At 46.7% G+C, this 27,972-nt stretch overlaps 3 protein-coding genes across 8 annotated transcripts in view; all 3 read left to right on the top strand.

Moving 5' to 3' along the window:
• The first annotated feature begins 2 nt into the window (after positions 1 to 2).
• Positions 3 to 16,833, top strand: med14 (mediator complex subunit 14). Of its 2 annotated transcripts, XM_060039651.1 has the most exons (29): positions 3 to 175; positions 680 to 706; positions 819 to 924; positions 1,024 to 1,197; positions 1,340 to 1,469; positions 1,773 to 1,901; positions 2,091 to 2,198; positions 3,434 to 3,566; positions 3,672 to 3,822; positions 3,923 to 4,034; positions 4,125 to 4,250; positions 4,427 to 4,505; positions 4,928 to 5,087; positions 5,198 to 5,392; positions 5,509 to 5,643; positions 6,273 to 6,349; positions 6,886 to 7,046; positions 7,819 to 7,965; positions 8,299 to 8,543; positions 8,931 to 9,200; positions 10,355 to 10,592; positions 11,293 to 11,415; positions 11,679 to 11,855; positions 12,369 to 12,607; positions 13,178 to 13,357; positions 14,124 to 14,231; positions 14,678 to 14,803; positions 15,586 to 15,775; positions 16,066 to 16,833. In XM_060039651.1, the coding sequence occupies exons 1-29, from the start codon at positions 3 to 5 to the stop codon at positions 16,134 to 16,136; spliced, it is 4,290 nt and encodes a 1,429-aa protein (XP_059895634.1). In that variant the 3' UTR covers positions 16,137 to 16,833. The 2 variants fall into 2 exon arrangements, with proteins under 2 accessions (XP_059895634.1, XP_059895635.1); XM_060039652.1 differs by lacking the exon at positions 11,293 to 11,415.
• Positions 16,834 to 16,920: 87 nt separating this feature from the next.
• Positions 16,921 to 21,029, top strand: si:ch211-218d20.15 (uncharacterized). 2 transcript variants are annotated; one of them, XM_060039662.1, is made up of 8 exons: positions 16,921 to 17,051; positions 17,793 to 17,911; positions 18,131 to 18,191; positions 18,307 to 18,374; positions 18,898 to 19,000; positions 19,541 to 19,659; positions 20,088 to 20,233; positions 20,572 to 21,029. In XM_060039662.1, the coding sequence occupies exons 1-8, from the start codon at positions 17,006 to 17,008 to the stop codon at positions 20,702 to 20,704; spliced, it is 795 nt and encodes a 264-aa protein (XP_059895645.1). In that variant the 5' UTR covers positions 16,921 to 17,005; the 3' UTR covers positions 20,705 to 21,029. The 2 variants fall into 2 exon arrangements, with proteins under 2 accessions (XP_059895645.1, XP_059895643.1); XM_060039660.1 differs by having other exon boundaries at positions 16,921 to 17,461.
• A 242-nt stretch (positions 21,030 to 21,271) lies between these two features.
• The window catches only part of si:ch211-269e2.1 (cohesin subunit SA-2), a 16,071-nt gene continuing 9,370 nt past the window's right edge, over positions 21,272 to 27,972 (top strand). Inside the window, exons 1-15 of one of the 4 annotated variants that reach the window (XM_060039655.1) lie at positions 21,272 to 21,573; positions 23,186 to 23,304; positions 23,409 to 23,490; positions 23,864 to 24,028; positions 24,250 to 24,346; positions 24,577 to 24,662; positions 24,799 to 24,870; positions 25,185 to 25,389; positions 25,875 to 26,026; positions 26,477 to 26,550; positions 26,731 to 26,854; positions 27,022 to 27,120; positions 27,517 to 27,596; positions 27,743 to 27,850; positions 27,966 to 27,972. The exon at positions 27,966 to 27,972 is cut by the window's right edge and continues 129 nt beyond it. In XM_060039655.1, coding sequence (XP_059895638.1) covers positions 23,258 to 23,304; positions 23,409 to 23,490; positions 23,864 to 24,028; positions 24,250 to 24,346; positions 24,577 to 24,662; positions 24,799 to 24,870; positions 25,185 to 25,389; positions 25,875 to 26,026; positions 26,477 to 26,550; positions 26,731 to 26,854; positions 27,022 to 27,120; positions 27,517 to 27,596; positions 27,743 to 27,850; positions 27,966 to 27,972 — 1,398 coding nt within the window. In that variant the 5' untranslated portion in view covers positions 21,272 to 21,573; positions 23,186 to 23,257. Of the gene's footprint in view, positions 21,574 to 23,185; positions 23,305 to 23,408; positions 23,491 to 23,863; positions 24,029 to 24,249; positions 24,347 to 24,576; positions 24,663 to 24,798; positions 24,871 to 25,158; positions 25,390 to 25,874; positions 26,027 to 26,476; positions 26,551 to 26,730; positions 26,855 to 27,021; positions 27,121 to 27,516; positions 27,597 to 27,742; positions 27,851 to 27,965 lie in introns of those variants that run through there. The other 3 variants (XM_060039653.1, XM_060039654.1, XM_060039656.1) reach the window with 3 other exon arrangements.

The following is a 27,972-nucleotide window of genomic DNA, read 5'->3' as shown; positions in this document are numbered from 1 at the left end:
AAATGGCTCCAGTGCAGATCGGATCAGATGGGCAACTGGTCCCTCTCGGGGGTCCCACCTCTGGTCCACAGCCACCTCCACCTGGGGCACCAGCCACGCAGGGAGTCCGCTTAAGTCTACTCATTGAGTTCCTTCTTCAGAGGACCTATCACGAAATCACCCTGCTGGCTGAACTGTAAGTTACTGTGTGCTTATGGCTAGGCCCTAACGCTTAGAGCTGAATGTTTACTATCAGGCTGACCAGCTAAAATTCACTAGCCTAAATATTGCTGATATTAACACCGGAGCTCCGACTTTTACCTAATTCCCATTGCAAGTGCAATAGTCGTAGTAAATCGCAGCCGGTATTTGTAACGACAGTGAGACGTGCTTTAGATGCACTGAATGAGACATGACAGAACATTGTTCCCTCTACGATGAATTACTGAATGGAAATTTAAAGACCTACATTGAAAATCCTCTAACATCACATTTCTTTCTGAGAAACATTGTATTTGTTTCTCTTCCCATTTACTACCATGGCTTGTCAGTCTGGCTATGTAGGGTCTGTAGTGATGGTTACGTCCCATATTTATTTGTTCCACATTAATAACATGGCATAACTTATTTTAGTGTTGTTTTTGTTGGTGCTGACTAAATAAATCCATTGGCTGACTTTTTATTTTTATCGTTTGTACAGGCTGCCTCGAAAAACAGACATGGAACGGTAAGACATTAGCTTTTATGTTCCAATATGTCAAAGGATTTTGGTCCCCTATCTTTTAAACATTTCTGTATTTTCAACCTCGTTTTGATGTAAAAACCCTTTCCTCTTGCAGGAAAATTGAGATCGTCCAGTTTGCCAGCCGCACCAGACAGCTCTTTGTTCGTCTCTTGGCCCTGGTCAAGTGGGCAAGCAACGCCGGCAAGGTGGAAAAGTGTGCGGTATGTATTGCGGCATTCCGACCAAATTACACTGATATTGGATCTGGTACCACGGTACTAACTCACCTTCCTTCCCCTCCTGGGTCTCCATGACAACAGATGATTTCCGGGTTCCTGGACCAGCAGGCCTTTCTCTTCGTGGACACCGCTGATAGGCTCGCGTCATTGGCCAGGGATGCCCTGGTCCATGCCCGTTTGCCCAGCTTTGCCATCCCTTTCGCCATCGACGTGCTCACCACAGGGTCCTACCCACGCCTGCCCACGTGCATACGAGTGAGTCATCACATTATTGGTGTTTAAATCGCTACCTTGTGTTAGCCAATGTTTCTGGGTCTGGGTTTGTGGTTGGACATGTATGACAGTACAATTATGATCTTGTATGGCTTTTGACCAGCTTGTGACTTTGTGTGTGCAGGATAAGATAATTCCTCCAGACCCCATTACTAAGGTGGAGAAGCACACCACTCTAAACCAGCTCAATCAGATTCTCCGGCACCGCCTCGTCACGACAGACTTGCCCCCACAGCTCGCCAACCTCACAGTTGGTAAATAACTCTTGATACATGAATGTCAATCTACCTAATCATTGGAAATGCTTGTTTGATGACCAGGCAGATGCAAGTTTTCCACCTTCAAAACACTGGGCTGTAACCATGTATGATACTACTAAAAGTATGATACTACTAGTATGCTACGATTGACTTTAATTTACCATTGAGTGGAAGGCAGCCCTTGAGACCATGAAGAGACCACATCCAGGGTCCTAGTCCCTTGAGGGGCTTCAATTGCTATGTCAGCACACGTTTGTTCAGCAGTTTGCTGACGTTTGACTGTGTGTGTTGGTACAGCTAATGGGCGTGTGAAGTTCCGCGTGGAGGGAGAGTTTGAAGCCACCCTGACCGTGATGGGAGACGACCCAGAAATCCCCTGGAGGCTCCTAAAGCTGGAGATCCTGGTGGAGGACAAGGAGACGGGAGGTACAGCAGCAGCCACATACACGCGTACATTACACAAACTTGTTTGTATACACATTTCTTTGATGTGTGAGGATTTCAGTTTATCATTTAATGACCTCCCTATTTCTGTTTATAACCATGAACCTTTCTCTCTCCATCTGTTGCCCACTCTTCCTCCCATCCCTCCCTCACTCCTGTTGCTTCCATAAGATGGCAGAGCTCTGGTCCACAGTATGCAGGTCAACTTCATTCACGAGTTGGTCCAGGCTCGTCTCTTCGCAGATGAGAAGCCCCTCCAGGACATGTACAACTGTTTGCGTATCCTTTTGTGTGTGTTTGTGTGGGTGTGTGCGTACACTTTCTAATTTCCAAGTAGCCAATTGGCTCCAGTGACTTTCTGGAGTCCAATGCTGCAGTAATCTCACAGTGTGTGCAGTTGCATACTGAGTGTTGACTGGCCCATGTATACACTTGTAGCATTCAAATAATAAGCACGGCTGCTTTTTATCAACTTTCCTAACTTGCTCTTACAATGTTTTTGAAGTTTTTCTTTCTAAAATACACTCCTGGCAAGATTGCATTGCCAAGGTGCGTATCATTTACGTCTAGCTCCATCCAGGTGGGAGACTGCATAAAATACACACAATGGATATTTGAATATCGTGGAGATCTTTTTATGTCAATCTCCTCCTGCTTTCAGCAGCCTTTTCCTGAAGCTAGGTTAACTAATCGTGGTCAAACGTCGCAGCGCATATATTCCTTGTCCCATGCTGTGATAATTGTTACGTTCGCCTCACTGTCACGGCCAGCAGAACTCTGTGACAACCGATTCATTTTGATCGGGCCGTCAACTCTCTATTTCTTATCGGACCGCTCCTGTGCGTCGGATCCGAACCGTAGCTTAACAATTAAAAGTCTTCGGGCCGGCGGGCACTGGGTAAAACATACCACAACGGGGACGTCTTCTTAGCATTCAAGGCGACATCAAAGCGCTCTAATCATGCATGCCAGCTGAGTGCTGCCACGCTAATCACAATGCTCATCACACTATCCCTCCCCCCGCCGCCCCCCTCCCCCCTCACCCTCCCTAGCTGTGCAGCTTGGCCTGTCAAAGGGTTGTCTGTGCTCGATACAAATGCCCCAATACCCCCCCGCCGCCGCCCCTTTTCTTCTTCTAAAGGGGTGTGTTTCACACATAGGATCTATGTGTTTCGGGGATGTGTGTCCCCACCTGAATGCCTTCTGAATATCAACAGAGAGACGTGTAGGATAATATGGTGCTGTGTTCCATGACCCGCACTGCATTTATGCACGGACACCAACATCACAGCCTTGTTGGTGCCAGCCCTCTCCATTCCCTTGCTAAACCAAAGCACAGTGCATTGGATGCATATCTTGTTCCAGCTCATGCTAATATCAGTCATCAGTTGTGTCCGTATTTGGCTGTGTATTAAACGTGGGAAGGGTTATTCATGTGCAACATGCTGTAAGTGTACCCCGGTTTAGCCCCACCATCATGTATTGTGTTTGCCCCTTAACCCAGTTGCGTCCAGACTCCTTCTGTCTGTCCCTGCAGTTAGAGGTCCTTCACTCTCAGACCCTCATGTTGGTCAGAGAGCGCTGGGGCGACCTGGTCCAGGTGGAGAGGTACCATGCGGCCAAATACCTCACCCTCGCAGTCTGGAAGTAAGAGCACACATTCATTATAGACGTGTTTGATTTGTCTATTATTGTGTGATCTTTTGGATAGGGCTGCCTATTTACGTGTCTCTCTCGCTTTTCGTCTTTCAGCCAACAAGTGTTGGGTAGAAAGACGGGCACGGCGTCCGTGCACAAAGTCACCATCCGAATTGACGAATCGGATGGCTCCAAGCCACTCCAGATATCCCATGAGCCGCCACTCCCTGCGTGCGACTCTAAACTAATGGAGAGAGCCATGAAGGTTGATGTCCTGCACTTGAATGCAGTTGTTGTTCTTATTCCTCTATATTTTTGGATGTGGTGTGAACCGTGCGACTGACCATTTTCTCCTTGTCTCATAGATTGACCACCTGTCAGTAGAGAAGCTCTTGATTGACAGCGTACATGCCCGCTCCCATCAGAAGCTGCAGGAACTGAAAGCCATTCTTAAAACCAGCAATCCCAATGATAATGGTAAGCAGTTCCTCTTTGTTCACATTTCTGTCAAATGTAATGTGTGAATTTAGTTGGTAGAAATCCTGAATATGCTGCATTTTATTCCAGCCTTCATCGAGACTGCTCTTCCCACACTGGTCATTCCAATACTGGAACCCTGTGGTCGCTCTGAGTGCCTGCACATCTTCGTAGACCTGCATTCTGGGATGTTCCAGCCAATGCTGTATGGCCTAGGTACGGACAAACGACATGGGATCCTGTATATCATCTGTAACATGTGAACATTTCAGATAACGCTTCTAGGGATTACATGATTGAACTGCATCGAGCTAAGGGATACACTATAGGATCTGTCATCAACTTACTGTGCAGACTTGACCACTAACGGCGTGAATGCCCTCTCTCTCCAGATCAGTCCATGCTGGATGACATTGAGAAGACCATCAATGATGATATGAAGCGTATTGTCTCCTGGCTTCAACAACTTAAGTAAATCCATATTTTTTGTCTTTATATACAGATATCCACCATAATATAATGCCTTTTCATGAACAGTGTTGGAAAAAAAGAGGCTTGTTTTTTTGGTCCACTTCCCTTTCCTTCCTTCGGGCAATCTGACATCTGCATGAACAACCGCAGCTTGTAATCGAAAACGAGTCGGCTGGGCTTCCCCTCAGACAACCTCTCTCTCTCTCTCTCTCTCTCTCTCTCTCTCTCTCTCTCTCTCTCTCTCTCTCTCTCTCTCTCTCTCTCTCTCTCTCTCTCTCTCTCTCTCTCTCTCTCTCTCTCTCTCTCTCTCTCTCTCTCTCTCTCTCTCTCTCTCTCTCTCTCTCTCTCTCTCTCTCTCTCTCTCTCTCTCTCTCTCTCTCTCTCTCTCTCTCACCCTCTCCCTCTCCCCCCCGTGTGTGCAGGTTCTGGCTGGGGGAGCAGAGGTGTCGACAGTCGGTGAAACACCTGCCCACTGTGTGCACGGACATCCTGCACCTCTCCAACTGTACCGTGCATCCCGCGGGGAGCCTTTCCAAGCACAAGCTCTTCATCAAGCTCACCAGGCTACCGCAGTACTACATTGTGAGTCGTCAGTCCCCCCCCCCCCAACCCCCAATAACCCAAACTCCTCTTTATATTTTTTGCTCTTTCCACGCTATCCAACACGAACATGACTATCATCCTCCCATCAGGTCGTGGAGATGGTGGACACTTCCGCCTGCACGACGGAGCTCCAGTACAAGTACTCCTTCCTGTCGGTGTCCCAGTTGGAGGGCGAGGAGGGACCGCCGTGCGCCCAGCTCCTGCAGCACTTCAAGCCCAACCTGGAGCAGCTGTTGCAGGACCCTGCCTCTGGGAAGAAGGCCGTCCTGGGCTCCAAGAGGAAGGTACAGGAACCCCCTCTCCGCGTACTGTTGACCCAATGGAAATTCAATAGTGGTGCATGCATGTCTTAGGGAATGCTATGCTTAGTCTGTGTGTCTTTGTGTCACTTGCGCCACAGCTGTCTGGAGACCATGGTGCCCTGGAGCCCAAGAAGCCCAGGCGCTCTGGAGAGATGTGCGCCTTCAACAAGGAGCTGGCTCACCTGGTCGCCATGTGCGACACCAACATGCCCTTCATTGGTCTGAGGGCAGAGGTGCGTGCCCCCCCCCCCCCCCCCCCCTCCCTCCCATCACCAGGAACTAGAATTAAATTAACCATGTTATTCTTATAGTAATAATTACATGTTCATGAAGTAGGGCCTACATTTTCAAGGCTGTATGAAAGACAAGAAGAAGAGATGGTGCCCTGCTGGTACCATCTGTCCTGGCCGTGAACACGCAGAGAGGTCTACCTGTTTGTGGTGTTCTCTCTCCTGATTGGATGAGGTTGGAACAGGAATCAAGACATTTTAATCTGTTGACTGCAGAGCAGATTGACTGGGGTACCCATGTTACTGACCAAACACGTTGAAAATATATTTATTTGACGAATAAATATGACCTAAAGCATATTTGCTTGCATTGGCAACAGCTCACTGCTGCTGCCAATGGGCATATGACAACACTTGTGAAACCTTAACATAATTGTCAAGATTCAATTATTTTTGTACTTCAGTATGTCTTGGCCCTATTATTAGGCTTCTAAATGCGAGACCCTCATAATAATGGTATCAACCCTCTTATCTTTCTATCCATACAGCTTTTTCTTCTGTTTCACCTTGTGATGAGTGGCCCTCCCTTTCTGTCTCTCTCTCTCTCTCTCTCTCTCTCTGTTTGATCTTAGCTGTCTAACATGGAGATCGCTAACCAGGGCGTCCAAGTAGAGGGGGACGGCTGCAGTCACGCCATACGCCTCCTCAAGTAATGCTACACCACTCACACATGCACTTGCACACACACACACACACACACACACGCGCACACATACACAGACACTCTCAACACATGTCTGGGTTTCTGCAGCAGGCAACTACCAAGACAGAGTCGATACTGTATCGTTGAGTGCAGGAAGAACCTGAGACTGAGGCTGCCACGTTGTTTTTTATTGTCGATTCAACATTGTGGTATTTGTTTCAATTCCTCTTTTAGTGTTTGAAAATGTCAAATAATGCAAGTGTATATCATCAAGTTGCCAAAGCCCATAGTGATGTCTTAATTCAGCTTGCTTTGTCTGATGAACAGCCAGCCAAGGAAGAGGCAATATGACAACATTGGCAGAAATGCCCTTTTCTTTTTTTTCTTTTTTCTTTTTTTTAACGAAACAATTAACCGATTATTCAATAATAATCAATCTATTTTCTGTCCGTCAGCTAATGCATTCAGCGATCAATCGTCTTTTCCTCTTCACTGTTTCCCCGCATTGATGTGTCCCCCCCCCGCCCACCTCGCTGCTGCAGAATCCCGCCGTGCAAGGGTGTTGGAGAGGAGACCAGGAGGGCTCTGGAGCGCACCCTGCTGGACTGCACCTTCCGCCTGCAGGGGAGGAACAACCGCACCTGGGTGGCCGAGCTGGTGTTGGCCAACTGCCCCCTCAACAGCACTCACAGCAAGGAGCAAGGTACACCCCCCCTCCCCCCCTGTATGCAACTGTAAAAAAAAAACGATGCATTTACACTGTGATTGTTGTTTTATTATTATTATTCTCGTTTTACTGCTTAGGGGTGCCGGCAATTTAAAGGCACTGTGAAAGGTGTCATTGTTTTGGCTAACTTCCTGTTTGATTTCGCCGTTGGCAGTGCCCGCCTCCTCCCGCCCACCAACACGTGTCTTTCTACCAATTAAAGGCCAAACCCATATAAATGCTGCAGCATTGTCACTGTCACTTAATGATAAAGAAGAAAGCTGCCAGGATTAATTATCTTCAGACGTTTTATTGCTTGGTGTGTCTGCCCTTCCTGGGAGTGCTGGAATCCACAGCGTTGCCTATCCCGCCATTGTCAGTCAACACTGTGATCCGTCCGCCCGGCCGTGAACCCGCAGAGAGAGGTCTACCTGTTTGTGGTGTTCTCTCTCCTGATTGGATGAGGTCGGAACGGGAATCAAGACATTTTAATCTGTTAACTGCAGAGCAGATTGACTGGGGTACCCATATTACTGACCAAACACACTATCAGAAATTGAAAATATATCTATTTGACGAATAAATATGACTTACAGCATATTTGCTTGCATTGGCAACAGCTCACTGCTGCTGCCAATGGGCATATGACAACACTTGTGAGACCTTAACATAATTTGTACTTTTGTACTACTGTATGTCTTGGCCCTATTGTTAGGCTTCTACTCATAATAATGGTATCAACCCCTCCCCTTGTCGTGTCTCCGGCCAGCCTCCACGCGGCACGTGTACCTGACCTACGAGAACCCGCTGTCGGAGCCCGTGGGCGGGCGTAAGGTGGTGGAGATGTTCCTCAACGACTGGAGCGCCATCAGCCAACTCTACCAGTGTGTCCTCGACTTCTCCCGCGCGCTACCAGGTGTGTGTGTGTGTGTGTGTGTGTGTGCGTGCGCGTGCGTGTGTGTGTGTGTGTGTGTGTGTGTGTGTGTGATTGAACCGTAAATGTAATCAATTTAAACAATTAAAACAACTCGAAGCTATTACTTTAAATCAGTGAGCTGTATAGTTACTTACTGGTATATAGCTATCTCATCCGAGCAATTCACAGGATCCGCGTGTAGGATCGACCCATCCTCGATCGAATCAAACCTTTATGTGCCTCGCCCCGGTGCCTCTCAGATTCCACGCTTTCGTCTGAGATGTTAAAAATGCGTTGACTCACGCTCCCTCTCTCGCTCTCTCAACCATGCAGAGATGCCGTCGTACCTAAGCCTGTTCTCGGAGATCCGGCTGTACAACTACCGCAAGCTGGTCCTGTGTTACGGCACCACCAAGGGCAGCTCGGTCACCATCCAGTGGAACGCCAGCGGCCACCGCTTCCACCTGGCCCTGGGCACGGTGGGGCCCAACTCGGGCTGCTCCAACTGCCACAACATCATCCTCCACCAGCTGCAGGAGATGTTCAACAAGTGCCCCAACGTGGTGCAGCTGCTGCAGGTAACCGGCCCCCGTCTCTATTGGGCCTGTACGTCAGAGTGCATCATGGGATTTATTTAGGTTAGTCCTTTTGAGAGGACCCCAGAGGGCGGTGGAGTGCTGTGACGTCCTAGATCAACGCGAATATAACGTTACCTAGGTGAATGAAACCGCTATTGTTGCCACGTCACGCACAAGGAAAGACAATATCGCGATGTCATTGCGATGTGATGTCAAGATGTACCATCCCTGTTGTCATTTTTTGTTTTTTGTTTCACTAAACAAAATGGCGGTACAGCTGTATGAGTTGAATTAATAAAGACACTGACAATGTTTCTAGTGGATAGTAGTTATTCACTTTCAACTAGCAACGAAACTTCACCACGGGTGTCTCCCCCCCCACCCCAGGTGCTGTCGGACACGCAGGCCCCGCTGAACGCCATCAACAAGCTGCCCACGGTGCCCATGCTGGGGCTGACCCAGCGCACCAACACGGCCTACCAGTGCTTCTCCATCCTGCCCCAGTCACCCACCCACATCCGCCTGGCCTTCCGCAACATGTACTGCATCGACATCTACTGCCGCAGCCGCGGCGTGGTGGCCATCCGCGACGGCGCCTACAGCCTCTTCGACAACACCAAGATCGTGGAGGGCTTCCACCCCGCCCCGGGGCTCAAGGTAGCGCCAGCTGCCCGCACCGGTGGTTTTCAGTTTGGTTGGTTTCAGTCGGTTGGTTTCAGTCGGTTGGTTTCAGTCGGTTGGTTTCAGTCGGACGGCTCCAGTTGGTTGGTTTCAGTTTTGTTTTTTCAGTTGCGTTGTGAGTCTGGGGTTTTATTGGTTGGTGAATTTTGTTAATTAAATGATCTATTATGGGATTTGGGATTTATATTTTTTCAATCTGACTCGTACGGTTTTGCCGAGTTAGTAATATTTTTAACGTCCTTCAGTTTGCTGATTTGGGGATTCCTTTTCCCCAGTGACTTGCCTCAGTGTTATTTTCTCACACCCCTGATTAGATCAAATAGCACAGCACCTTTTTGCAACTATCATGGGTAGCTGTGATGGTTGGTTTATTTCCCCTGGGAAATAATTAACTGCAACAAAACCATGTGTGTCATTAGTTTGAGATAAGTATCTGAATTTGACCAAGTGTAATTCAAGAAGGGTTACAGCAGCTGTAGTTGAGGCTCGAGAGCTGTAAAGATAGAGCAGGATATTTAAATCAAACAACCAAAAAACCTCCCCGACCTCTCTGCTCCCTTCCTCTCTAAGTTTATCCGCTTACTATTTAGAAGTGTCGCAGTCACACACCTGTGATTGACAGGCAAGATGGATTCCCTGAACCAATCAGGGAAGAGATGCCCTGCTTTGAACAGAAATCAGCCGGGAGCGCTCGCCTATAACATCCAAATTGGCTAATACAGAGGCAGGCGCAGTCAACTAGAAGCAGATCTTCTCACAGCGCATTTCCCTCGCCAATATCTCACCGAAGGCAAGGGCATTTCCATTAAATAACACCCAAATAATATCTCTTAACTCTTAGCTACAGCCCCTTTTTTAAAATGATTGAACACAATGATCAGAGCCAAACGCCTCACAAACAAAAATAAGATTAATTTCTGCATTTTAATGCTTTATTATAGAGTGAGGTAGAGAGGAAGGTATGGGCGATGGAGGGGAGGACATGCAGCAGATGACCACGGGCAGGACTCGAACCCGGGTCGCTGCGTTCAGGACTGAGCCTATATGGTACGCGCTCTACCCGGTGAGCCACCGGGGGGCGCCCCTCTCAACAAACCGTCCATCCTTCCCTCTCCCCTGGTTCCTCGCAGACGTTCCTCAACATGTTCGTGGACAGCACCCAGGACGCGCGGCGGCGCTCGGTCAACGAGGACGACAACCCGCCCTCGCCGGTGAGCGGGGACCTGATGGACAACATGATGAACCAGCTGCAGGCGTCGGCGCCCATGAGGGGCGCGGCCGGGGGCGTGTACCCCCCCCTCACCTCGCCGCCCAACTACCACGCCAACGTCACGCCGTCGCCCTCCATGATGCCCACGCAGTCCCCAGGTAGCCTAGCTTTCTGCTCGCCAAGTGTGTGTGTGTGTGTGTGTGTGTGTGTGTGTGTGTGTGTGTGTGTGTGTGTGTGTGTGTGTGTGTGTGTGTGTGTGTGTGTGTGTGTGTGTGTGTGTGTGTGTGTGTGTGTGTGCGATTCACTGCTGCCTTGTGCTTTATGTGTGACTCGGCAGCCAACATCCATTCACTTTTTTGCTTTTTGCTTTTTTACATTTGTTTTCAATGGATCAATATCAAATTCTTACATGTGTCTTTGTCTATGTAATCAACTGCGGAAAATGAATGATCAAGCATTGAAGTTTGTATTGCCTTTTTTTAATTTTGGAAGCCCAAGTGATTTATTTGTGATTTGTTTGCATCATTCAATCATCCAATCCACACCCCATGGCCTAGCAATAGAAAGTGCATGCAGTTAGCCTGGCTCTGTCCATCTGTCTCAGCCCGCCAGCTAAAGACCACTGCCCCCTCCCGCCCAGCTTGTGTGTGTGTGTGTGTGTGTGTGTGTGTGTGTGTGTGTGTGTGTGTGTGTGTGTGTGTGTGTGTGTGTGTGTGTGTGTGTGTGTGTGTAAAATGAAAGTTTGTATGTCGGTGCATGATGTGGAGAACTTGTCGACAGTCAAGTCTGACAAGCCCTTTCTGTGTGCGTGTTTGTGTGGTGTGTGTGTGCGTTTGTGTGGTGTGTGTGTGTGTGCAGGGCCAATCCATACCTCGGGCTCCCCTAGTGGAGCACTGAGGGCCCCCTCTCCCTTTGGGCCCACCCCGTCTCCCTCCTCTTTGGGGATAGCGATGGGCCAGACCAGCTTTGCCAGCCCCCACGGTAAGTGACAAAGTGACCAACAGCCATGGTGCTGTTCCGCTGGTCTGTAGCTGGGCTGGGCAAGGACACTGGCTGGGGCTGGACGGAATGACCCAAATAGTCTTCTACTCAGGGGTACTGGGCTAGGTGTCAGACAGCACAGTGGAGAAAACCTCTTCTAGGTACGCTTGACGATGCCCCGTGTCTGGCACAACCGCAGCGGTTCGGACGTAAGTAGCGGTGGAGTTGGCGGATGTCCGGCTGACGGCCTGTTGTCTCTCCAGGAGCTCTGGATCCCAGTTCTCCATACCCGATGGTGTCTCCCAGCCAGAGGAGCCAGTGGCCCAACTCCCCCCAGGTGTCGGGGCCCTCTCCCGGGGCACGCATCCACGGCATGTCCCCCGGGAACCCCTCTCTGCACTCGCCCATCCCCGACCCGCACTCCCCGCGGGCCGCGACAGGTGAGGGCCCCAGTGTGTTTCTGAAGAACATCCACACTGGAGTAACATTGCCAGGGCCCGGCTACAAGCTAGTTGAACTGTTGCTCCCCACCACATCCAGTGATCAGGGTCGGGCCACTTTAGACTACGATCGAAATACATTTTATAATCCAAAGACCAGAGTGTTTGAACACTAGTACACTGCTTCGGAACATCGCTATAAAGAAAAATACCAAACAAAATTACAAACGAGTGTCTTTTGGAAGCTTGGGAGACAGAGATGCAGAATGGCAACACCTCATATTTATCAATAACAAGGCAAATACGCCTTTATGAATCCAAACCGTTACGTAAAAACCGAGTGAGTGTTTCAGTGTTTTGAAGTGTTTGAAGGCGCTCTTGACGAAATGTTGTGCGCTTTATCTATCCTTTGCGTGTGTGCGCCTCTGCGTGTGTGTGCGTGTGTGTGTGCGTGTGTGTGTGTGTGTGTGTGTGTGTGTGTGTGTGTGTGTGTGCGCGATGCGCGGCTCTCAGGATCCCAGGTCATGCCCAGCAGCATGCCCCCGCCCCGCAAGCTGCCCCAGCGGCCGTGGGCAGCCTCCATCCCCACGGTGCTCACGCACAGCGCCCTCCACGTGCTGCTGCTGCCCTCGCCCACGCCCTGCCTGGTGCCCGGCCTGGCCTGCAGCTACCTCTGCTCGCCGCTGGAGAGGTTCCTGGGCTCGGTCATCATGCGGCGCCACCTGCAGAGGATCATCCAGGGCGAGCCCAACGTGAGTATGGACGGAGCATGGGGGTGTGGGGTCTTCATCAGATGATGATGATAATAATAATCATAATAAATTTGATTTATATGGCCCTTTTTTAGGACTCACAGTCAATGTGGGTTTTTTTGTGCTAAGGGGGTGATGGTTAGAGCATGTGATGCAGCACACAGTTTCCTGTGAAAGGACAATACATTTGTATAATGACATTCATTCATTTTTCATCATTGGTTAAAATAGGGATTTTTGAATGGGCTTTCATTTTGGCCTACTTTGCTTTACTGTGTGTGTGTGTGTGTGTGTGTGTGTGTGTGTGTGTGTGTGTGTGTGTGTGTGTGTGTGTGTGTGTGTGTGTGTGTGTGTGTGTGTGTGTGTGTGTGTGTGTGTGTGTGTGTGTGTGTGTGTGTGTGTACAAACCTAATCTTTTTTTTTTTTTGTAACTATTTCTGGAGCCTCACTCATAACATTTTATTTTGAGATTCTGTGTTGGTTTCAATTTTTCTTTTTCATCTGCCATCAGTTTAGTTTTCTGCCTACGCTTTGTCCGTGATCCTCCTCTCCTCTCTCCCCCCCGTGCAGCTGTCCATCGTGAACTCCAACGAGCCCGGCGTCATCATGTTCAAGACGGAGGTGCTGAAGTGCCGCGTGGCGCTCAACCCCAAGAACTACCAGACCCTCCAGCTGAAGGTCACGCCCGAGAACGCCGGGCCCTGGTCCCAGGAGGAGCTGCAGGTCCTCGAGAGGTTCTTCGAGACCCGGGTAGGTGGCCTGGGCCAGGGGGGGGGCGGGTACAGAGAGGCACAGGCCGGGCGGGGGTGTTGGGGTGGGAATCTTCGGTGACACGAATAAGATTCACGTGTGTTACTCTTTGGTGACACACGATTTGATTCTAATTCGATTCTTCGATTCAATATTGATTCTCGAGTTCAAAGTTAATCGAATCATTCCCGATTACTCGGCTCAGTACTTTGGGGTTCTAGTTTGACTAATTTGGTTCTAAACTATGGCATGAAAGCAGAGTAAAGTGTATATAAGATTATGTTGTTTATATATTTGCAAAAGTTATATCAACTGAATGCTATCATGTTAACACACAAAGGAAAGACCAAAATCGGGTATAATTACATTATAGCTTTGAATCTATTCAGAATCATAGAAGATAAGAATTGTCTCATTAGCCTGGGTCAGTTCTCCCACACTTTGTTGAATGATTTCAGAACTAGTCCATTCATATATTTTGGGCCAGGGGAAGAGTAGGGGGCGAGTGGTGTTTACTCGATGATTTAGGTTAGTGGGTTAGTGTCCTCAAAAACAATATCATTGTGCTGCTTTATTGAACCACTAGTTGGCAACAATGAGAGAGAAAAGGACAATTCGGACTGAAAGTCATCATCACTGAATTCACAGAAATCAAGGAAATATTGACAATGTGTGCGTTTTATTCGGTCATGGTCAAGAAACTTTCGCACACAAATCCACAGGTTTCTTGTTTTAATTATATTTGCATATTCCCTGTGTTGTGTAGGTGGCTGGACCTCCCTTCAAGTACAACACGCTGAACGCCTTCACCAAGTTACTGGGTGCCCCCACCAACATCTTAAGAGACTGCGTGCGCATCATGAAGCTGGAGCTGGTGAGTGGGTGGTGTAAGAGCTTTGTACCCGGTGCACTGGAAAACATGGGTGAGAGTGGGAGGCAAGTGGCCCCCATCGCTACCCGATTCCAAACGGACTATAAAGATGGCAGCTTTCCCGTTAATTTGTCCCACTCTAGTTTTAGAGTGAACCCTTATCTCTTCAGTATCATCGCACGGCCTACGAGAAATGTGTGAATGAGTCGATAAATCAATTCAATTCTTAGTGTGGTTTAATAACACGTCCTGGGCGATTAATACATTGTATGCTTCAGGGATCTAACCTTGAGTCTTCTCTCTCTCTGTGTGTGTGTGTGTGTGTGTGTGTGTGTGTGTGTGTGTGTGTGTGTGTGTGTGTGTGTGTGTGTGTGTGTGTGTGTGTGTGTGTGTGTGTGTGTGTGTGTGTGTGTGTGTGTGTGTGTGTGTGTGTGTGTGTGTCCCCTCAGTTCCCTGACCAGGCTGCCCAGCTGAACTGGAACGTCCAGTTCTGTCTGACGATCCCGCCCAGCGCACCCCCCATCGCCCCCCCGGGAACCATCGCCGTGGTGCTCAAGTCCAAGATGCTCTTCTTTGTGAGTCCCGACGGCCCGGCCCGCCTCATCACTTATCCAGGACATTATTTCGTCTCATACCGCTGATGCCTTCCCCAGTCCCTCTCTGGCTCCTCAGACCCTCTCTGCAGACAGCCTTTTTTTTTTATTCAGACAAAACTTGACTTCTTTGATGCCATACGTGGGTTGCTTGCCAGTTCTTTTTTTGTTTGTCACAAAGAGTACGAGGGACGTTCGAAAGACGGGATAACCAACACAAAGGAAGGTTTTCTATACAGGATGACGATCATACACAGCTTTTTAGAAAAGTGTCCTCGAATACAGAGCTACCGCTAAAGGAAGTCACAGCAACGGGGGCTGTCTGTGCAACGTTCAAAAAGTGTATTTCTCGCTGATGCACAGCATGGGACCCGACCCGAGTTTTCAGTTTCTATCTTTGCTATTAATACATTAAACTATTTGGTATTCTGTGAATTCATCGCTTAACTTGTTTAGGAGGACTACAAATGTTTTCCTTCCTATTTTCCCCCTATATTTCCTTTTTTGAACCCCTTGAATCCCCACACTCGATGTTAATCCACCCATGGTTTAATATTAATTTGCTTTATCTCTTCTGAACCAAACGTATTTCGTCTTCCACACTACACCACTTAACCATAACCGTCTTCTCTGGGATCCCATTTCCAAACCATGACCCTCATTTTCCCCCCGACCTCCTTACCCACACGAATCCAAAAATCGTCTTGTGTTGTGTTGATGTGCGCTCACCCTCCCCCACCCTCCCCCCTCTCCCCCCTCTACAGCTCCAGCTGACCCAGCGGGTGCCAGTGCCCCAAGACCCCCTGAGCATCATCGTGCCCATCGTGTACGACATGGCCACGGGTCTCACCCAGCAGGCCGACATCCCCCGGCAGCACAGCTCGTCCGGCGCCGCCGCGCTCACCGTGTCCAACATCCTGCGGCGGTTCAACGAGCTGCATCCGGCGCGACAGGGTGAGGCCACGCACGCACCCACGGCCGGGGAAACGACCGCCGCATCACACACGCCGCTCATAAGGGAATATCTCACCGGCTGGAGACGGAAAGAGGAAAACCGCCGGATATTTAATGGCCGATTTTGATTGTTTAATGCACACAAAATGAAGTTAAACGCGAACGATACTTACGGCATAGTACAGTTAGTACAGTACAACAGTTTAGTAACGCTCTATTTACGTCTATTTATTTCGACAGTGTGTTTGAGTTTTGATCATGTCTGTGTTGTTATGGTCTTTCCTCCGCAGGCGAGTGCACGATATTCGCCTCTGTCCACGAGCTGATGGCCAACCTCGCTCTGCCCCCTGGTGGCCGTTAGTGGTAACAGCCTCCTCTGCAGTGATCAACAACTCCCAGGGCCCCAACTGGATGGAACGAGTTCTAACACTGACAACGGATCGCCCTGCCTGTCACCAAACTGTACCAAGGAGAGGATTATCCCTTCGCCTCAAGATGTCAAAATGCAACATATCTACTCTCTCTGCTCCTGCCAATGCTAATGTACAGCTTCTAATACTAAAAACAGAGTTACTTATGGAGAATGCTGTTGGTTTCCTGAAAAACTGGCGACTGTCATGGTGATGTGCCTTGAAGGAGCGGGCATTTTATGGAAAAGAATTTAAAAAGATATCTGTTTGCTTTTTTATTTCAGGTGCACTTCTAAATATTATTGAAAATATGGTTGTATACCAAAAGATGTACATTGTTGTATATTTGACTTTGCTGCACAGTTGAGTTGGATTTTTGCTACAGATTGTCTTCATTTTTTACATAATGCCAGGTCAATACTGGAGATATATCTTTTCTTAGCACACTATTTAAATGTCTTTTCCTCCCTTTACTATGTCAAGACGTCTGTCTTTTTTCATTTTGAGCTGTCACTTTAAATAATGTAAAACTGTGACAAACTTTCTACACTAGCTGTAATTTAAGACCGCTCTAGAGAACTTGAAGGAAGAATCTATGTGAGACCTCTTGTCTGCTTTTGTTTACTATTTAATAAATGAATCGTAGGACTGGTGTGTGTGTGTGTGTGTGTGGTTCCATCTCCTCCATTAAGATCTAAAATACCAACTAACACGCTAACAGTTGGGGTAAAGTCACCTTTCGGCCAATGTGGATGCGAGACAGTGCGTCGTCCCACCGGGTGATTCAGTGAGCCCCAAAACATGACATCATGCATTGAGGATGCCGGTCGCCGATCTAAAGCGCCGTTCAAGACTGAAAATCCGAGGTTGTAAAGGGCGTGGGCTTTGATGTTCGGATTTCGTCGAGCTTGAACAACCTTGCATGCATGATACATTGTTATCACCCGCTTTTGCGCCTATGTGTAAGCTAATTTGACAGCAAGAGTGGAAATGGTTGCCTTGCGTACAAATCAACCTTTTATTCGCATTCGTTCGCACCGGTTCAATGTGTAGGTCTCTCGAATGCACCCCTGGCGTGGAGCAATGTTTTCTGATAAGATGGTTACAATGAAAACTTTGACTGTTTTTGTATTCGTCTGTGCATTTTCTACTCTTTGGTTATTTTGAATGGATTCGTAAGTGTCAAGGACGCTATTGTTGTCCGTTTAGTTGGATATGGCAGTAAGCAACACCGAGCCGCTCTGTCATCCGTGCGTTTATCATGACAATTTTAAAGGTAAGTCTCAAATCCTACCGAATATTGTTTTTATCGCAGATAGATACTATTTTAACAAGTATTTGTAGTATTGACAGAGATCATTGTAGCGCAGGATTTTTTAAAATATTTATGCATGCATATATGCGCTGTCTGAACGGAAATGATTCTTTCTCGGTGACCTACTCCTCCCATTTAGACTTAAGACAATGAGATTCTTGCTCGTCATACCCCATTGTTACTCATAACAATCGCATGATCTCTGACGGGGAAAGTGCCTGTGATGAAAAAAAAAATATATATCTTAACGATGATGGTTGACAGGTCGGTATTCTGTCTTACCTGTTGACAGTGAAGCTGCAGGTGAGAAGACCTCTGAGCCCTACTCATCTGAGTCCTGAGCAGGTGGGCTTGGAGATGTTGTGTCTGTGTGGACAGCTGGACCTTCTCGTCCGGGCTCAGGTTCAGCAGGTATATGTCAACACTGCTTTTAGGATGCTGAGAAAATAATTGTAATGTCCCTGTAATTGGAGGGGTGCATATGGGGTCCGGGGTTGTGTTTCAGAATGGATTTGCTTTGTGTGTGAGAGAGTATAGTATGTAGACATCCAACATCAAGGGAACGTCTTCTTGGAGTTTTATTGATCCTCTTCATAACATGTTTGTGGTTTTTATTATCTTTCCTGCAAGTTCCACGAGCAATTGAGTCAAGACTGTAGCCCAGAGGAATCGGACACCTTCCAGCTCCAAGGTGATATTCATTTAAAATGATGGATTCCATCAATACATTAAGCAACGTGCAAGAGCACCAACAATTAACCAGTAGTACAATGTTATATCTTCTTATGTGATATCGTCCACCGTAGGAGCTGAGATCTTAGACCAGATGCTGCAGTGCCTGGAGCATCTACCAAAGCCTATGCCACAATTAGAGGTTTGTTTTCTCTACTGCTATTTGCTATTTCAAGTGTAAATAAACACTTTCTGCTTGTCTCAGCCCACGATGTAATAACAATAGCAAAATGGGAAAGTGAAGCACCGGTCGAAAGCCTTAGATATCCTATTGGCCAAACTGGTGAACCACAGTAAGCTTTTCTTACAATGTTCTTACATTCTTAATCATTAAGTTACATTAAAAAAGGGCCAGCAAGCCACCAAAGCTACACACTTATTAATGTATAATAATTTCCATCTCCGAAAAAATGGTTCTCAAAGGTTCACGTCAGAAAGTAGTTGGGGAGAGAGCAGCACCACAGGTTTTTGGGTGCTCCAATAATGCAAAAACAAAATGGCATTAATCAATATATTAGTTTTTATGTGGAAATACCAACGCAAATAAACAGTGTCTGATTACCCTTTTGAATATGACTATGAAGCTGATGCTGAGGAAAGAAAGTGATGGAGGAAAATGCAATTGCTCTGAAATGATAAACCAGTCTTACTCCATGTTTCCAAAGGACTACCTGGACATGGTGGGCCTGTCTGGGATGTTCCCTCGGGTCGAGGTCTACCTCATCCAGGGCAGTGCTGTAGGCATGCTGGAAAAGCCCCCCATGGAAGGTTAGTGGTGGCCTACCTCAGATTAAGGAGGTGGAGTATTCCTCCAAGCGTGAACTGTCACAAATGCACACCTGCTTCTACTGTTGGGCCAAAATGACCCGGCCCAATTCAACTGAGTAACACACAAAGATGTATCACTTGCAGAGCGGATGTCCTAGCCATCGTTTGGTTCATTTTCCCCGTTTCCCCATAAAATAATACACGTTGGATTTATGACCACAATAGAGTAATCCATGAGGATATCGCTTGCAGAGCAGATATCATAGTCAATCATTTTGTTGGTTTTCCCCATCTCAACATATGATTGAGATTACATTGCTTTATATCTAGTGATGTATATAATTTGCACCCCTTGTGGTTATTATTTAATAATAATAATAATAATAATAATAATAATATTATTAATATTATATAATATATATATATGTATAATTTTTTTTCGGATGTATTTATAAAATATGTAGTGACGAGGAAGAGAAAAATCACACTGTAAAGCGGGACATATTTCAAAAGTTAACCACAAGTGGCTATGTGTTGCAGAGTACTTCTCTCACCTTGCCAAACTGAACCAGCTTCTCGTCCTGAGCCAACAACTAGAGGAGGACGTCAGGCATCTGGGCAGCCACAAATACATCGCCCACCAGCTCTCTGTCCTCTATGTGAGCACCAGTCATCTCGTCTCATGTCAGACTTTTGCCTCTATTTTAGTGTTATATCATTCTAGCTTGAGGTGCGGTTTCCCAGTGCAGCAGAGCCAGGGGGTCGGCTTAGCTCAGGAGGTAGAGCAGTTGTCTTGTATGCGTAAGGTTGCTAGTTCCCAGCTCCTCCTAGCCGAGTGTTGATGTGTCCCCGAGCAAGGCACTTAACCCTAATTGCTCCTGACGAGCTGGCTGTCTCCTTGCATGGTTGACTCTGCCGTTGGTGTGTCAATTTGTGTATTAACCGATGTAAGTCGCTTTGGATAAAAGCGTCTGCTAAATGCCCTGATTGTATTTGTAATTGTAATAGCCAAACATCCCCTGGGGTTAACCTGTGTTGTGTGTTTTATGGTTTCCCTTCGTCTGCAATACTCCCGTCTCTTCTGCAGCAAGTGATCGGCTCCTTCCCAGGGATGCGCTGCTTGGCCGAGATAAAGAAAGACATCGAGGCCAACTTCAAACAGATGAAATTGTCCCTGGTGACAGAGGACGTCTCCAGGCAGGAACCTCAGCTGGCTGCTAACTACGTGAACTGGTAAGAAAATACATCTCCTTAACCCCACAAGCGTTTGTTTGAACATGAATATCTAAACAATGAGAAGAGAAAGCATATTTGATCAAAGGCTGGACAGTATAGTGGCTATAGGGTGTTCGTCTCCTAGCCAAAAGGTATGGGTTCGATCCACAGCATACCTGGAAGCATTTGCAGGTCACGACCCCTTCCTTGCTCGTTAATTACATGTATCTGAATTCACTGCGAGTCAGTTTGTATTAAGGCAACAAACCTACAGTAAATAGTGGTAAAACATATTTGTGCTTCTTTACGTTTTTGTAATCGGTCATCATATTTGTTCTGTTCTCGTCCACGTGTAGGATACTGAAGATCACAGAGAGGATCGCGCTGGTGATGTCAGCGCTCCCGGAGGACCTGACGGACGGCCTGAGCCCGGCCATGAGCTTCATCTCCCAGCTCCTGACCCAGCAAAGGTTCCCCGTCCCCCCCTAGGAGCCCCGAAATAAACCCCCCCTATAGGACCACTCCACAAACGTACCGCTGATCTGACTGTAAATCCAAAACGACAATGTGAATCAAGGTGCTATGTGATTAAATTAGACAGCATAGAAAGAAAAAGAATGACGGGACTGTATGCTTAGTTTCCACAGCAACTGAGGTTTGTATATTGTTGTTCTATTGCGGCCCATATTAGGCCAAGGCGATTCAGGTGATCTGTGTGGGAATGAAAAGCATCCGGTATTTGATGTTTTGTTCCTGAACTGCTAGCACATTTCAATGTTTTAAATATAATAAAATCAAAATGGAAGCATTGCAATGCCTGTCTGAATGTCTGTCGATCTCAACAATCATACACACACATGAACACGCACATACCTGTACATGTAAACAAATTGGCTTTCACCTATTCCTCTATAAAAAATAAAATAAAAAGACCTAACAAACACATGCAAACCCAACCTTACACGCAACACACTTTTATTGCAAGAAGACGGATACATAAAATATACATAAAATAAAATATTATAAAAATAGTATATTTACTTAAAAGAACTGTAAGCACACGCACGCGCGCACACACACACACACACACACACACACACACACACACACACACACACACACACACACACACACACACACACACACACACACACACACACACACACACACACAATAATTTCACTCACAGTGAAATTAATCCTGGACGAGTCACTCTTTCCATCTTCAAATCCAGATTTACGTGACGTGAGCGCGATGCACGCTCGTGTTTGTCTCTTTAAATCCTAAAGGAGACGAAGCAACAACACTGGAATTCTTCTATGAATGCAATGAAAACAAAGTCAATGTGAACCCTTATGGTAAGGCACCCGGCTTTAAATGTGATATGTCTTCGGTCGGAATAGGTTTCTTATGTTTGATATTGAGCAGGCAAATACGAAGCATACGCTTATTATTGTTCCACAGTGGCAACGGGAAGTCATTACAGAACGAGACAGAGTTCTTCGGGTGGATGATCAATAACTTACTTGCTATTTACATTTCTGGAGGCCATAATTCTTGTCCCATTGAAAAAATGCCTGGAGCACCGAAGGTTCCTTCTTAATATCTGTTAACGCTGAAGTAAACAGTAACAGGCCAGCAGGAGGCGGCACCGAGACGGAATGATGTCCGTTAAAACCAATCACATCCAGCGCTTCTTCATTTAACTCCAGATTCAACCAATCCTGATCAGGAGTTTTGGCCCTTCCTGAAACATCACTGTCACTGTGTTATGCTAACAATAAGTATGTCAATAATTAAACAACAAACAACACAATCCAGAAAGCAAGCAATGGAAATGCATCCATGTGTAATTCGAGCCGTTTTAAAGCAGAACTGTTCATAATGCATCTAGATATCCATAAACTAATTTCACCGACCCGCCCATCGTTTATTCACACAAGGGGAGAGCCTTGAAAGATTACATTTGAGGATTAGGTGTCCCCTCATCACACACACACACACACACACACACACACACACACACACACACACACACACACACACACACACACACACACACACACACACACACACACACACACACACACACACACACACACACACACACAAATTACGTACTATGGGATACCTTTTGTTAATGTTTATTAATGTTACACACGAGATTGGGCGGTTGTTTTTGAAGTGTCTCAAAGTCAAGACAGCGGGAATGGAACAACTGACCTTGGCAGTGTTGAGCTAGAAGGTACCAATTTGAACATAAGTAAAACACACAGTTTCCCCTATATTTCCCTATTATAATCCAAAACGATTTTGTGGTTTTCCCCCCAGAATCAACACTGCCAAGGTCAGTCGTTTGGTTCCCAGTCTCTATTTGACACTAAAAAGCCTCAACCACTCGTATATGTTACATTAATACTAAAGTAGGTTGAAACCAAACACTTGTAAAACAAAGTTATTAAGCGTTGAAGGTATAAATTAAATTTTTAACACTTTTTTGGATTCCTTTTTGGATTATACTCGAGTTAAAAAAGAACCGGCTGGCTGTGTGTGGTCCTCTTTTGCTGGTGGTCCAGTTCAGCTGGTACTGCTTAGCAGTAACACTGCCAAGGGCCTGAGTGGTTCAAGTTCCACTCTCATCACACTTAATTACTTAATTATTAATAGTAGGTTTCAAAACAAATACTTGAAAAATGTGTTTAGTGTTAAAGGTAGATAGATTTATTTTTTTGATTATATTAGAGAAATATAGTGAAACTGTGTGTGATAATCTTTTTTGGAATAATCTTTGGGGATTACTTTTTTTGGATAACTTTTATTGTAACTTTTTTGGATTACTTATTTTCAATTAGTTTTTTGAATTATGACCTACGGTTTTTTAATTAATTTATATATTTCACAAATATCGAAAAAAAAAATGCTTAGGCTGCCTCAGACATTATTGTCATTATTGATTCATTCTTTTTATAGGCCGTGACCAAACATTGATTTAATCCGCGCTTGTGTAAAATGAGCTAACAAGAAAAAAAGATTGAGCCAGCAATGATCCCAGATCCATCAACACCTACCTCCAGGCCACTCAAGCATAAGTAAGGATTATTGATGTCATTATGATGTGCAATATATTCTATGAATACTATTGTGTCTCTGCCTCTATGGTTATTTCAAGAGATGATTTATTGTTTAATTCTAGTGAGAATTATGCAATTCGTTCAGCTGGAGCAGTCAGCCATTCCGGGGATGAATCTGGAAACGAAAACAGGCGTAAAAGTGCGGTAAGTGAGGGCGTTCCTGTGCGGACATGCCCAAAGAAGAGTGACCGAATGTACCAAATTCAGCATCCAATTAGAACTCTCCATTACAGTGAGGCATTATATAACCACAACAGTAATATACGTGGAATGATTTGATGTTCTGCTTAACAGGAGAGATATTGTAGACATGTAGAGATGTTCAGAAGCATTTTCGTACAGGTCTGTGTACTACCATTATGATTGCATAAATCTGATCTAAAGCGACTCAACACAATCCGGATCCAAGTTATTAACGAGCATCTTGCTCAACGATGCCTCCAGGTAGACTGCAGCCAGTGGGTTTTGAACCCAGATTGACCACTCCCACCCATATGGATATCCTTGTAACCCACAGAGAGGGAAGAAAAGGCCCCGGATGTGCTCTGAGAACACCACGCAGGCCCGGGGTAAGGCGAGCCCAGGCAGCCCGGGCAGAGCAGGTGGCGGTGGGGGGAGGCGGGGCCGGGTGCAGGCCGTCAGCCTGTTTGAGGTGGTCACCATGGGACGGGACACCATGCAGGTGAGATGTACTGTAAACCGCTGCTGGGTTTGGACCCTCCTAGCCACCTCCTCCTCCGACTCCCTGTGATCTGGTTTAAAACGTTTTCTTATTCCTGAAAGCACTTAATAACTAAACCTTTTTGCAATGGAGATGCACATTTTCTGGTTGTGCGCATTTTATTTTGTGCTGCGACGCTGAGGGAGAATGAAGGACCTCTGGTGTTGTGGTTCTCCACACAGACGGTGATTGGTGATTGGATCGAGACTTATGCGATGGACAGGGACTCGGCCCTCTTAGATCTCATCAGCTTTTTCATTCAGTGCTCCGGGTGCAAAGGCAAGCACACACACATACACACACACACACACACACACACACACTTGCACACACGAATACACGGACATAAGCACACGCACGCACGCACACACACACACACACACACACACACACACACACACACACACACACACACACACACACACACACACACACACACACACACGCATACACACACACACACACACACATAGCTATTGGCCTGGGTCACTTCTCCTGTCTGTTTATAGGGGTGGTCACAGCCGAGATGTGTCAGAGTAACCGGGTTCAGGACTGCGGTGACATCTTGAGCAAGATGGTGGAGAAGGTGGATGAGGTGAGAGAACTCTTTTCTTATGGGTTCCTCTCATGCAGTATTGTATTTGCTGATTCTAATTGAAGCTGCCTTGCCGGTTGTGTGTGTGTGTGTGTGTGTGTGTGTGTGTGTGTGTGTGTGTTTGTGTGTGTACCAGGAATCTGGTCTGCAATATAAGAAGTTTATGGCGTTCCCCTGGATCCTTACAGTAACCTGGCCTATGGACATGGTCTGTACCTTCATTTATTTTTTTTATTTTTTGTTGTACTATTTTAGCCACACAAGGACCGTAAACTGTAAAAATGCTTTCAATGTCTCATATCTTATGTTTCACAAAAATCATTCACTGAACAGAATATGTTTTGAATAAGAATAAATACATTTTGCAACGTGTTTGCACGCAAGGTATTATCAAACGCCATACAGTGATACATAAAGATGTATGTATTTTTTTACATGAAGATCCTTACTTTGTTCCAAAAAGCCTTAACTGTTTGGATTTGTCTCTGATGATCAGATGACCTCCACCTCTCTCTGCCGCAGGACTGCGCTGAGTACCCTCTGATCCAGCCGGGTCCGTACGGCCGCTGGTTCCACTCTGAGTTCGGTGACTTTGTGTCGGTGTTGGTGTCCCAGTGTCAGCACTGCGTCGTGTTCGACGGCTACCTGATGAACGCCCTGGTGTCCCTGCTCACGGAGCTCTCCGACTCCTGCGTGCGGGCCTTCAGACACACGTGCACACTGGCAGGTAGAGTCCCTCACTGGGATTGGTGGCTCAGTCGGTTGACCATGCAGGGGAGCAGCCTTGGTATGTTGCTGCAAGGGAAAAATATAAAATATTATGTGGGACGAACAGAAATGGTTATACATTAACAAATACCAAATAATGATGTTTTGGATTTTCTGTTGCGGTAATAATGTGAACGAATCATCAATCAATAATTACGAACCAGTATTGACCAGGCGCTCATGAGTGAGAGTGTTAATCAGTGTGATTTAGAGGAAAAGAGGAAACAACTAGACAGACACCGTTAAAAGTCACCTAAGAAAAGCAAAACCTTCAACTCCTACATTGACAACACGTCAAGTAACAAGTCTTTGGTGTCATGATCGTTATTATTAAAATGATTACAACTCGGAGGGTCCTTAAACAGACACACACACATCCACTCTGAATGAAACCCCATGTATTCCATTGATGGTCTCTCTCTGATCTGGTCCTCCTCCTCGTAGCTGTGAAGATTCTGAGCGCCCTGGTTGCCGTGGCGCTGAGCCTGAGCACAGTGATGGAGAACTCCCAGAAGCTGCACTGCGTGGAGAGGAGGAAGACCTCCGGGAGGCAGGGCAGCCCCCGACTGGACAGGATGAAGAAGAAGATTGCTGAGGTGCCTGTGTGTGTGTGTGTGTGTGTGTGTGTGTGTGTGTGTCTGTGTGCCTGTCTTTGACTGTGGATGTGTGTGTGTGTGTGTGTGTGTGTGTGTGTGTGTGTGTGTGTGTGTGTGTGTGTGTGTGTGTCCGTGTGCATTGGAATGACATTTAGAGAAAATTCTCAAGCTATCACTTTGCTATAAGCTTTTTTGTTTGTTTGTTTGTTGTTTGCTACTAAGGCGTACAAAGCACCACCAAATAGCAAATACGCTATAGAGATATGGGTACATGATACTTTGACTTGCGTACTAGTGCAACACACCTTTCTGTCCCTTGCGATTTTAAATTCAAAGCGGATATCATGATTTTATATATTACCGAAAAGATTTAGGAAAAGGGAAAGAATTAGAAATGCATTGGATGCGGCAGAAGGGCCTTCACTGTCGTCCTGATGGTTCCTCTTACAGCTGCAGGAGAAAAGGTTGGAGATAGAGAGCATCATGGACACCATCTTCAAAGGAGTGTTCCTCAAGAGATACCGGTGAACCACTTTCTGGATCCTCATCACAAGGCACTCTATTGCCGCCATCGTTTTGCACTTTGAGCAAGCCGTACATGTCACTGACTGTGTGTGTGTGTGTGTGTGTGTGTGTGTGCGTGCGTGTGTGCGTGCGTGCGTGCGTGTGTGTGTGCGTGTGTGTGTACGTGTGTGTGTCTACAGGGACGTGCTGCCAGAGATCCGCTCCATGTGTACAGAGGAACTGTGTTTGTGGATGAAGCTCTACAGCACTGCATTTCTCACCGACAGCTACCTCAAATACATAGGCTGGATGATGCACGATAAGGTAAACGAAACCTATGTAAAATCCTGACACGCCATGACTCAAGCTGTGGTATATTTAGATACTTCCCTGTTGTGAGTGTGAGCTATGCTATAGGTCATACAACCGTACTCACTGTACTGCGGAGCTCTGCATCAACGCGTCCACCATGATCTGTTTGTTGCCTCCAGATACCAGAAGTGCGTCTCAAGTGTGTGCTCGGCCTGCAGGGTCTGTACGGAGACCCTCTTCTGTTGACCAAACTAGACCTGTTCACAAGCCGCTTCAAAGTGAGGACAACACCTTTGGTACACTGACATCACGTATATATAAATCTTCACTATACCCAGAACCCACACATATGGTGAGGCTGCCCTCTCCTAATATATAAGCTCTACTTTAACAGATATTCTGAGCACATTTTCCCTCACTTTAACAAAGGGTTAGTTTTCATCATTTTAAGAAGGCCTTATTTTATTTCATCACTCTTTTGTTTACTGGATGAATCCCTTTATTTCCCTTCTTTTGATATTCGTATTCATTATTTTATTGCGCTTATTATATTTGATCTTTGTATTCATTTTTTATTATATTTTATTGTATTCTTACGTTGTCAAACACCTTCCACCCCAACATTATGTATGAAATCTGCTTGACAGATAAAGTTGCATTGATTTGCCTTTCAGGACAGGCTCATCTCCATGACGCTGGACAGGGACAACGAAGTAGCGCTGCAGGCTATGAAGCTCCTCATTCTCATTTCCAAGTGAGTGAACATGCCTCCAGCCCCCCCCCCCCCCCCCTATTCCCTCCCCCCCACCATCCTCCCCTCCACCCTCCCCCCTCCACCCTCCACCCCCCTGGTTGTTGTTCCTCTCCACGTCCCTGGTCTCCCTGTGCTTCGGCCCCCAGGTCGTGCGAGGAAGTGCTTGAAGAGGGAGACTACCAGCAGCTGTATCGGTTTGTCTTCTCCTCACAGCGGCCCCTGGCGGCCCTGGCGGGGGAACTGCTTTACTCGAGGTAAACCGCTGCACCCCACGTGGGTCCACTGTGGGAAACGACCTCAAAATCAATCTCAGACAGAGAGGCTCTGGCCTCGCCGCCCTGACGTGTGAGGGGGCTGTTTGTCCCGCAGGCTGCTC

The sequence above is a fragment of the Gadus macrocephalus genome, chromosome 20 (assembly GCF_031168955.1).
Source record: "Gadus macrocephalus chromosome 20, ASM3116895v1".
Classification (NCBI taxonomy): domain Eukaryota; kingdom Metazoa; phylum Chordata; class Actinopteri; order Gadiformes; family Gadidae; genus Gadus; species Gadus macrocephalus.
The sequence above is the reverse complement of the archived record's forward strand: the minus strand, read 5'-3'. Positions and strand labels throughout refer to the sequence as shown.